General features: G+C 41.4%; 1 protein-coding gene across 3 annotated transcripts in view; it reads right to left on the bottom strand.

The window, feature by feature from the left end:
• The window catches only part of Arhgap19 (Rho GTPase activating protein 19), a 45,592-nt gene that overhangs the window by 14,987 nt on the left and 18,512 nt on the right, over positions 1 to 12,093 (bottom strand). For all 3 annotated transcript variants that reach the window (XM_028889418.2, XM_028889416.2, XM_037206895.1), the window contains exons 3-6: positions 9,991 to 10,071; positions 8,378 to 8,587; positions 4,499 to 4,725; positions 2,737 to 2,823 (exon numbers count right to left, since the gene is read on the bottom strand). In XM_028889418.2, the coding sequence (XP_028745251.1) occupies positions 2,737 to 2,823; positions 4,499 to 4,725; positions 8,378 to 8,587; positions 9,991 to 10,071 (605 nt within the window). The remainder of the gene's footprint in view (positions 1 to 2,736; positions 2,824 to 4,498; positions 4,726 to 8,377; positions 8,588 to 9,990; positions 10,072 to 12,093) is intronic.

The following is a 12,093-nucleotide window of genomic DNA, read 5'->3' on the forward strand; positions in this document are numbered from 1 at the left end:
GAAAACCCGGGCTCAGTGGTTAATAGGACTACAATTCTTTCAGGCCACAGAAAGAGAATCATAACATTATCTAATGGACAGATTACTGTGAAAAGCCAAACACTTGCCAAAATACCATATTTGACCAAATAGGCACCTCAACAGGTCAAATGGGAAACTAGGAAGACACCACTGTAGTTGCCGATGTTTTAAAAAACCAACACAGCATGTGGCACTCACGTGAGCCAACATAAAAGCACAGACCATTCCCAGTGTCTCTCTGCCTCCTGCTTGCAGATCAAGATGGGAGTTCTCAGCTGCTCCTGCCGCCATGCCTTTGCTCTGCCGTCATGGGCTCTAACTGTCTGAAACCATAGGCCTAAGTAAATGCTTTCCTTTCTAAGTTGCCTTGGTTAGCTGTGCTTGGTGGTGCACACCTTTAATCCCAATATTTGGGAGGCAGAGGCAGGTGGATCTTAGTGAGTTGGAGGCCAGCCTGGTCTACATAATGAGTTCCAGGACTGCCAGAGCTACACAGAGAGTCCCTATCTCTAAAAAGAAAAACAAATAAAACAAACAACAAAAAATAAAATAAAAAAATTGCCTTAGCCATTGTGTCTTGTCAGCACTAGAACAAAAGTAGCTATGACGTATGAAAAAATGTCCCATATCACCCATCTCTATAGACATCAGAACTACAGTGAGACCCATCCCACATCCACTAGGACAACAACAATCAGCAAATATATCAGGAAAAAGGGGGTTGTTAAGGACATGGATCCCACTCTGCTCTTAGGAGAAATGGAAAACAGTGTGGCAGTTTCTCAAAAACACTTAAAAAGTATTACCATACGATCTAGGAAATACACCAAAAAGAATAAAGGCAGAAGCCAAGCAATGGTGGCACACACTCAGGGGGCAAAGGCTGGCAGATCTCTGAGAAACCTCAAAAAACCAAAACCAAAAATAAAAAGAATAAAGGCAGGGCTTTAAGAAATGTTTAACCATCCATGTTCAAGCAGCATTACTCACAACAGCTTAACCATAGAAGCAATCTAAATGTTTATTCATATATGAATAGATTAGCAGGACATGAATATACACACATGGAATACTATACAGCCTTAAGAAAGGAAAAGCTGTCACATGCTACTGTGTGGATAAATTTGAAGACATTATGCTGAGTAAGTCAGTCAGTAATAAAAAGACAAAAACTAAAAATATGAAAAAAAGATCTACCATATGACCCAACTATTTCACTCCTGGACATGCACACCCAGAGAACTCCATACCCCCATACAACAGTTGCACCCCATGTTGATTGCTGTTTATCACCATAGCAAAGAATTGGAATTGATCTAGTTGTCTATCAACAGATGAATGAAGTGAAAATTTGATATATACAAAAAAAAAAATAGACTATTACTTATCTCTAAAGAAAAATAAGGTTAAAAATTGGCAGGAAAATGGATGGACTTAGAATGTATAATATTAAGCAAGGTCACACTCAGAAATAAAGCACATGTGCTCTCATATGCAGAGTCTAGGCGTATATAATGTATGTATATGTAAACAAGTGCGTATGTGGGTGCAGTATAACATGAACACAAGAGAAAAAGGCTAATAGTGAGTGAGGAAGGCCTGAACACAGGTGGTAGACACGAGTTATGGAAGAGGATGTAAACGAATTGTTTTTTAGTTCTAACTCTGTCGTGGATTGTTGGTTTGGTTGGTTGATAAGGGCATAAAATATAATCAAGAGTAAAAAAATGAAACATGAAGCTTCACAGATTCCATTTCAAGTACCAATTCTAACTGTAAATAATAAATAAGTTCATTAAGTTGTATAGACTTTGGGTTAATTTTGGTGTGTGACATCTTTATTTGCAAAGGTTTTTTTTATTGTGGTTGTTGTAGTTTGGTTTGGTTTGGTTTTTTTTAAACAGGGATTCTCTATGTAGCCCTAGATGTTCTGGAACTCACTCTGTAGACCAGGCTGGCCTCAAACTCAGAGATCTGCCTGCTCTGACTCCTGAGTGCTGGGATTAAAAGTCTGTGCCACCACGCCTGGCTTGCAAGGGTCTTTTTAATAATAAAGTTTACTTTAAATAAAAGAAAAGAGGGGACCAGAACTAGGTGGTGCTCTTGGATATTCTCATCCTTTCCAGAGGACAAAAGATTCCCTATCAAGGAGGTACACTCTAATGACCAAGATGTGCCTGCAGGGCCATTCCTAAATGCTTGGCATCAGCAGTGGGTCAGGGGTGCAATCTAAAGAGGTCCTGGCTCCAGGACAGCTGGGATTCTCTCCCTGAAGCAGAGGGCCTTTAGGAAGCTCAAGACACTGCAGCCCAGCTGTTCAGCAGAAAACCAAAGTAGAGGACTTCACTTTCAAACATTAGCACAAGTGGCTTTTGTGTAACGGACTAAATCCATGAAATCTACACGAGACATACACACTTCTTGAGAAACTTATCCCCCAGAAACACCGCCTGCTTGGGCTGAAAGAGACAGTATGGCATGAAAAGGGGCTGCCAAACCACAAAACTGGGTTTTTGTGGTAGGTAGGCAAGATCAAACTAGGCGACCACCAGCTTGAAGCCAGTCAGCCAGAGGACCAAGAAGACTTGGCTCCTATTTCTAGCCCTCCCACCATCCATTATGCTTTACAATCCCAAACAACGCCTCTCATCCAGGATCTTACTCCGTCCCCATCTTCCTTGTTCTGTTACTAGCCAAATGCCATCCCTTACCTACCTTAAAAAGTTTCTGGGAGTGTTTGATCATAAAAGCCATCCCAGTATTTAATTTTGTGATATTCTCCTGAAGGTCATTAGCAGTGACCTAGTCAGTGGAAAGAGATGGAAAAAGGGCATTAAGAACAGGGAAGTGCTCAACAATACTCTGTCACTTTGGGTTAGCAAGTTTCCACTTGAAATGACATAATAGCACAGATGTGTGTCCCTAAAGTGACCAGGAAATCCTCAAACTTGCTTCATTTCCTACTTCTGCTCACAGACATCTAAGCAGAAAATCTAACCTAGGATTCAAAACACACACAGCAGAAAAGCCACATTCTGTACTAGCCATCAAAGACACTGGCTCTGCAGAGATTGAGGTGTTCATCCAGAGAACCGTCTAACACTACTAGAGCTGACATCTTTCTACAATACAGTCAAACTGCCATTGATCCCTTCTCTTGTTTCTCTTGCCTCCTTAAGCATTTCAGCATCTCTATATGCCATGCCTTCATCCTTGTTATTTCATCTGTTTGCTCTTCCCAAGGCCCCACACATGCTTCTTTTTTATAACCACAGCTTGTTTCTTTCCCACAGCACTGAAGGTTTTGTCTCAGTTGGTTGTTTGGGAGGGGTCAAGCCCAGGCTATAGCACATACTCTGACGATAGGCTTCCCGCCTAGCCCTCTAGAACTTGGTAGCTAATTCAAAAGCCTTCACCATGAGACTTGAGCTCCTTGATGTAGATAACTGTTGGTGTATCTGCTTCCCATTAACCCACCCCTGGCTTTTCAGAGCAGTTCATTAATTTTAACTTATTACTTACTAAGATAAAATATTACATATAACCTCTCTCCTTAACTTTCCTTTCCTTATTTCTTCGTTTGTTTGTTTCGTTGGTTGGTTGGTTGGTTTCTGTGTGTAAAACTCTGGCTGTTCTGGAACTTGCTTTATAGACCAGGCTGGCCTCAAACACACAGAGATCCACCCACCTCTGCCTCCTGAGTGCTGGGATTACAGGCATGTACCACCACCAGCCAGCTCCTTATTTCTTATACTCTCAAAAACCTCCCACTGGTCACTATAACAATCTGTTCTATTGTTTTTTCTAACAACTCATGAGGTAACTGGTAACAGCTACTACCTGCCCACTGGACACAGAAAGTATAAAGAAACAGGTAACAGATCTGGGTTGTAGTTTCCAACCCAGATAAACTACTCATAATCTCATGTCCTATCAAAGCCTGTGTTGTGAAGAAGCAGAAACCTGAGCTTCATGTGTTCAGGTCAAACATTTGTTTAACAGACTATTTGAAAATGTAAGCCAGTAATGAGGCCATGACCCCAGTAAGAAGCATACTTAGTTTTATGAAAGGAAACTGAATATATGGAATAAAACCGTAGGAACAGGCTAGACTGCATTGTCACATGATCACACTACTCTATTCTAAACCTTTAGAAATCAATTTGTATTAATCCTTCAATCATCAGAAATCAACCTGATTTACACAGGAACATTCCTATTAAGATGGGATTCACAATGTCTAGCCAAAACAAATATTCTAGCTTCTTTAGCTGTTAGAAAGTTCCAGAAAGAAGTAGCCATGCAGGGTTACTGGAGACTGACTTATCAGTGAGGTTACAGGACCAGGCCCCTCAACTCCTAACCTCATAAATATGAAGGCTGAACCTTGGATCCTTGATAACCTCACCATGTACAACCACAGGAGGGGCCCAGCCTGAGAAAGCCAAGCCCTGAAGATCTTCCCCTCAATACTAACATTTTTGGGCCACAGGACATGGGGTGCAAACATAAGGGCAAGGTTGTGGGCAGACATCTTATTCTTGTCTTGCTTCTTCGCTGTTTGATACAGGAGATCAAGCAGTAACTTCAGCAAGTTCCGATTGGCTGGAGGGAGAATGAGGAAAAGCAGCTGCAGGGCCTCAATCTGCCGCTCCTTGTCTGGTATGCTGGTCTTATTTCCTTTATCATCAAACTGCATCAAATCTTAAAAAAATAATAATGAAAAGGAAGGAATAAACCAAAGAAAAGTCAATGCTACTTATTATTGATTATTATTTTCCACTAGTCCCACCAAATAAAGAGAAGGAATAAAAGAATCAATCGTAAAGGAAATTCAAAACTGCTAATACCTTCGGAAGGTCCTAGATTCAAATATCAACACTGTAAAGCTAAAATAAAATGAAAAAGGCAATGGGCCTTGAAAAGTACTTCCTGTGTGACTATGAACATGTTAGCAGGCATAGAAGAGCCCTAGCACAAGAAAGAAAATGCAAAACTCAACAAATACTATGTCAATCTAATTCAATAACCAAAGACAATCCAATGTTAAGATGTGGGAAAGAGTTAAGTAGGTTAAGTGTGGTGACGTACACCTGTGTGCCTAGCACTCAGAAGGCTGAGAGGCAGCCTGAGACATATAGTGGCACCTTATCTCAAAGAAATAACAAAAACAAGCAAACAGCAAAAAACACTGAATAGATATTCCTTCCAAGAAAATAACACACACAAGCCAGGCATGACACACACCTATAGTTCTAGCTACTTAGGAGGCTGAGGTAGAAGGATTGTGAGTGTGACATAATTTAGCAATGCATGGTCAATGTAAAGAAAAGGGGGAAAGGAAGAGAAAGGAAAGAAAGGAGATGACATACGAGGGGTCAGAAAGCCTGAGCATGCCTGAATCATCTATCAGGAAAACCATAAGATACTACTTTACACCTACTAGGATGAGCTGAACAAAAGTACTAACAATACAAATACTGGAACACAAGCACTAAACCTTCTATGCAGGTGGGAGTGTTAAATGGTCTTTTTTTTTTTTTAATCTATATGGGTCTTCTGCCTGCATGTAAGTCTGTGCACCATGTATGTGCACTGTCCACTGAGGCCAGAAGAGGGCATCAGATCCCCTGGAACTGGAGTTACAGAGAGAGAGATTGTTGTGAGCCACCAAGCAGAAGCTGGGAGTCGAACCAGGGTCCTCTGAAGAGCAGCCTGTAGGAGTAACCAACAGTCTAATTAAATAAGAAACACAGAACCAATGTAAAAGAGAAAGCTGAGAGGTCAGAGCTCAGAGCTAAAATCTCACCCTTCCTCCTGCCGTGGTTCCAGCTTCCCGAAAGAGAGCTATTTCCCTGTGTGTAAGTCATTTCATAGTCATTCTGCCTTCTCATTGGTTGTAAACCCAAACACGTGACTGCCTCATCACTGTCTGTATGTACAGCCCCCCCAGGTCTTAAAGGCATATGTCTCCAATGCTGGCTATATCCCTGAACACACAGAGATCTATGGGATTAAAGGCGTGCGCCGCCGCCACCGCCGCCGCCGCCGCCGCCCCCACTCTGTCTATGGCTCTAATAGCTCTGACCCCCGGGCAACTTTATTTATTTACATACAATCAAAATCACATTTCCGTACAATTTAGAATACCACCACAGCAGCCAGTACTCTTAACCCCTGAGCCATCTCTCCAGCCCTAGTGTAAACACTTTGGAAAACAGTTGGGCAGTGTCTCAAAAAGTTAGTTAAATTATGTCCCAGCACTACTCAAAAGAATTAAAATCAAGTCCCCACGCACCTCTGACAGTGTCAGCCCTTCTCCTCTTCCCTAGTCGGATAGGTTGTGGCTAAAGGGTAAGTCAGAGGGAATCATGCACAGGATGATTCCTCTCCAATGGTGCCACACCTTCCCACGTTCTCTAGAGCATTGAGTCACCAGGCAGCACAGGAGAGGATGTCAGATACTGTACCAAATGAGGAGCTCAGCAGGAAGGCAAATAAAGCAAATACTCTACGTGTTAACACATAACATAACATTTATACTTTCTTATCGTTTTCATTCTTTGCTTGGATTTTTTGTTGTTGTTGTTGTTTTCGTTGTTTCAAGACAGGGTTTCTCTGTGTAGCTTTGGAGCCTGTCCTGGAACTTGCTCTGTAGATCAGGCTATCCTCAAACTCACAGAGATCCACCTGCCTCTGCCTCCAAGTGCTAGGATTAAAGGTGTGTGCACCACCACGTGCACCACCACCAGCAGCAGCAGCAACAGCCTCTAATCTTTTTTAAGGATCTAAAACTTTATTTCTTTGAAATGTAACTATAAAATTCCATGCATATTAGTAACATATCATCATTTGTACTATTAAAATCACCAGTGAATGTGACTTTAAAAACCTCAGCTGAAGAGCTGGAGAGATGGCTCAGAGGTTAAGAGCATTTGACTCACAGAGGGGGTAGAAAGAAAGAGAGGGAGGAAAGGAAGGAGAGAGGGAGGCAGAGAAGGTGAAGGTGGAGGAAAAGGGGGTGGGAAGAGAGAGGAAATGCCATGGGTGGAAAACTAGGCATGGATTTTGACACTGTGTGCACTTAGAGCCTACTGTAGCATAATAGCTGTGCACTTTAAGAATGAATTCCCTACCACACAGACACAAAGAATAAGGAAACTAAGAGCTAAGAATAGAACAGTCTCCAAGATACACTAAGTGAAAAAGCAAACACAGAACAATGTGTATAATATTCTGCCTTTACATAAACAGAGGGAGAAAAGGATGTACACACACAGTGTACAAAACACCTCTGGAAGGCTACATTAGACATCACAGCCCTGGTTGCCTTTGGGAAGAACTGGTGCTAGGGAATAGGGTAGGAGAGAAGCTTTTTCCATCATGACCATTGAGTATTATTTGCCTACTCAATAAGCAAATAATAATGCTTTTAAAAGAAGAGCTTGGCCGGGCGGTGGTGGCGCACGCCTTTAATCCCAGCACTCGGGAGGCAGAGCCAGGCGGATCTCTGGGAGTTCCAGGCCAGCCTGGGCTACCAAGTGAGTTCCAGGAAAGGCGCAAAGCTGCACAGAGAAACCCTGTCTCGAAAAACCAAAAAAAACAAATAAATAAAATAAAAGAAGAGCTTGCAGAGGCAGAGATGACCTCAACTTAGGCATGGAAATACCTGCAAAAACTCCAAACCAAGGCAAAAGCACAGAACCAGCAACCACCTGAGAGGTATAAACCCAGTGATACACCCAACCCTATGTGAGACACACCTTTATCGAGCGATTGAAATGTTCCAAGTACTATGGTAGGCTACATCTGAGATACAAAAATCAACAAGAAATTTATTTATCAAAAACATTTAAGGGGATTTAGAGATGACTCGGAGGTTAAGAGCACTTGTTGCTCTTGCAGACAAAAACACCCACACATATAAAGTAAAAATAAATCCTTTTAAAAAATATTTTTTCAAAGGAAAACATTTAAAGTCTATGAGATGTCTCAAAAGGTAAAGAAGCTTGCTGCCAAGCCTGATGACCTGAGATCAGTCCTCAAGACCCATATGGTAGAAGAGAACTGATTCCCAAAAATTGTCTTCTGACCTCCACATACATACCATGTCATTGCACATGAACACACAAAATAATTGTAATTTTTAAAAAATGTTTCAAAGGGAGAAGGATGAAGAGGAAGAAGACAGTAACTGATCAAATCAAACGTAACTAGGCAAGAGTTGTAAGTACATTAGGATGATGAAGTCTGAGCCAGTATCAGCACCACAGTGAGTAATAAGCAATAGGAGCTCACAAAGGACTTCACTAAACTAAAAAAATATTTCCATCTCTTTCTCACTTCTTATACTCACCCGCAATTTTGAGGTGTACATGGAAATGTTTATGGGTAAGCAGAGGCTCTGGTAACTCTCCTAGAAACATCTTCAGTAACGTGGCAACATCATTTGAGTGAAATTCTCCTGAATCCAAGTCAATATCGGTTCCATTATTGAGAGCATCCCTCAAAAGCTGCTGTCGGACACTGTTGCCTGGTACTCTGAACAAGCCTTCTACTCGCAAGTCTGCTTAGCATGGACAGCCGAAAGAGAACAGAGGAGAATCATGGTTAATGTACATAGTATAAACACGGCTTCCCTTTAAAGACCTTACACAGCACCCTTTAAAAAGGAGGTTTTGCCAATATTTCTAGGGAAGTTTAAAACCTTTGTGGCTCCCCTGAGCACCTAGAGATGACTCAAACTGAAAGGTGGCCTGCAAAGGTCATTCAGCCTCCTGAGGTACCACTGGATACTGAATTTAACACAATAAATAGTCCAAAAAAAAAAAAAAAAAGCTTGAAAAACAAATCTCAAAACCTTTATCCTTATTCCTCACAGACTCTCAAGGAGCTGAGTTCATCTATGGGCGTTTGTGGTTACTATAAACTGTTTCCTTCAGCCAAGAATAAACCTAGACTCTCTGCATTATTGTGTGACTCTGACAGATCACTCTGCAGCTAAGAGACTCCCAAAAGCTTAGGTCATTCCAAATGATCTGCTCCCATCCAACTAGGCTCTAAACTCACATGAGGAGATCTCAAAAGACAGATAGACACATTGTTTGATCTGGAAGAAGCTTGTCCATGTTTCCATCTGTGAGTATTCCCCCCATTTCAGGGCCAGGCAGGTGACAATAAAGGAATGAATGGGACTCACAACAAACTGCACAACACATCCCTATCCTCCAGCAGGTCACATCCACACAGCAGCTGGGCTGAAGGAAGTCAAGTATTCTCATCACACAAACAAGCTGAAAACCTGGATTCTCTCCATCTTAAAACCCTGATGGCTGGTTATGTTTTTAATCTATCTTTTGCCAAAATAAAAAAAAAAAAAAAAATGTAAAAGCTTTTTAAAAACCCACAAATCCAGATGCCTCCAACCCTTTCAAGATGCGAGTCCACAATCTCTGTTGTGCTCCTCCTGCACAGTCTCACACCCAGCAAGGCAGAGAGGCATATCTGGTTGGTATTTAAATGTGTCAAGTCATATAAAAAGCTCCACATTTTACAAGTTCTTGACTGTGCTGAGCTCTTAGATGACACAACCCACAGGACTACTAAAAACTAAATGAGAATTAACTGAAGAGTGTATGCTAATCACAGAACTCTGAAGATGGAAGTATGATGCTTTCTTGAAAAATGCCCTAATTCTTTAGGAACAAGGAATTCTTCCAGAATTGTCTAAGAGGTAATTATGATTTCATAGACATTATCTAATTTATCTACATCTTTGAAAGCAAAGCAAATCAATAACGGACATGAAATTCAAAGGGAAATAGATTTTTAAAATCTACCACCTGAAAATCAGTGGTTCATTTCTTTGTTGATGGGTAGTTGGCATTTACTAACTCATCAGCCAACTCTCAATGGAAAACTAGCAATTCTTCATTAAACACAGAATACTGAAGCTTTGAGTAGTCTTACTTTTGTGCAGATATTCAATCAGTTGGTATATCTGGGCAATGCCTTCTTCTGTCAGTGGAGATCCAAATACCACTCCTTTTTCTGAAAAAACATACCATAGGACAGGGCTATATCACATAAAGAGTACAAGGCCATCAATGTAATGATTCTTTCTATACACATTTATTTGGTCAGGGGGCAGGGGCATGACAAACATGTGGTGTTCAGAGGACAACTTATGAAAGATGGTTCTTCCCTTCCACCATGTGGGTCCTGGGGCTCAAACTCAGGTCATCAGACTGGCAATGGATATCTTTACCTGCTGAGTCTTCTCACCAGTCCAAATACCATGATTTTAAAAGCATTCAAGCATTCTATTTTCATTAAATGTTTTCACAAGATTGTTAAACAAAAAGTTAAAAAAAAAAATTTAGACTAAAAACTAGAAATACACCAAAAAATGCTGTCAGATCTGGGTCCAATTCCCAGCACCCACATGGCAGCTCACTTCTGTCTGTGACTCCAGTTCCAGGGGATCCAATACCTTCACACAAACATACATGCAGGCAAAATACCAATGCACATTAAAAATAAATAAATCCTTAAAAAGAAATCGTGCTCTACACTTCCTGAGTGGCTTTGAGGCCTGCTCCACAGGAGGGAATTCATACCTGGTACTTACTATAAGCCTGGTCAAAAGCCCATGGCTGGGGAGGCCCACTGGGCCTTCAGAAGCAACCTACTACTACTGTTTTGCTAAATTGTCAAGCTGTCAAAGTGACTTTAAATGTTTATGCTACAGATGTGAGCTGCTGTCAACCTGAGTCAGAAAGCCTTCTTTTCCAAGAGGGCATCAGTTAATGTAGACTCATAATGGTCACAGTGCCTTGAATAGCTGATTGTGTATTCAACCCTAAATGGAACATCAATATCAACATTCTCCCCAAAAAAGAAAAAAAAAAAAAGGTAGGAGCTGGGGATGGAGATGAACAAGGTGAAATGCTCTCTTCTGAACATGGAACAGCCATTACACTTAAGACCCAACAGCAACTGTGATTAACTGCAAAAGACCTGCACAAGACCAGGCCAGTCAACGTTACAGGCCCCACCCCAGTGGAGGAGCTGTTTCAGTTGATGGCTGCTCCGGGTGTGCAGCCACTGGGAAATTCCTCATGTTCCCATACCTGTGTGCATGCAGGCAGCACAACTTACACTCTGTGGGTTATTTTATAAAGGAAAAAAAGCCAGGCAGTGGTGGTGCAGCCTTTAACCCCAGAACTCAGAAGGCAGAGGAAGGCAGATCTCCTGAGTTCCAGGCCACTCTAGTCTACAGAGTAAGTTGCAGGACAGCCAGAGCTGCACAGAGAAACTCTGTGGGGGATGGGGGGTGGCACACACTTTTCATTTCAACACTGAGGAACAGAGGTAAGTAGACCTCTGGTGAGTTCAAAGCTACCTTAGTCTACATAGCATGTTCCAGGCCATCCAGGGCGACATAAGAGATACTATCTAAAAATAAACAAACTGAAAGAAAGGAAGGAAAGAGAATATGAAGCTCAGATGGGGATATACTCGGGGAGAGTCCAGGGGAAGTTGGAGGGAAGGAGGCAGACAGGATCAAAATATAATTGCATACACGTATAAAATTCTCAAAGAATAAATTATATATACATACATATGCATACACACACAGAGCAGTGCTACAACTTACTTCTAGAAAAATTAACAAAACAGTCCATAGAATGAAAACATCTGCAAACCACTATAGTCTTTTTTTTTTTTTTTTTTTTTTTTAATTTTTGAGACAGGATCTCTTTATGTAGTCCTGGCTATCCTGGAGCTTGCTATGTAGACCAGGCTGACCTCAAATTCACAGAGATAGTCCTGACTGCCTCCTGAGTGCTGGGACTAAAGGTGTGTGCCACCATACCTAACTATAGTCTTTTTTTTTTGCAGGATTAAGTATGTAGCTTGGTGGTAAAAAGATTGTCTAGTGTGGATGTAGCCATGAGTTCATCTTCAGTAGAACAAACAAAATTGTTCAGGCTTCCTTGACTGTACTCTCCTGCTGTGTAACTTTATTTTCTAGTATCATTCTAACTGACCAGAGCAGTGTATTCCTGC

This window comes from Peromyscus leucopus, chromosome 1 (assembly GCF_004664715.2).
Source record: "Peromyscus leucopus breed LL Stock chromosome 1, UCI_PerLeu_2.1, whole genome shotgun sequence".
Lineage (NCBI taxonomy): Eukaryota > Metazoa > Chordata > Mammalia > Rodentia > Cricetidae > Peromyscus > Peromyscus leucopus.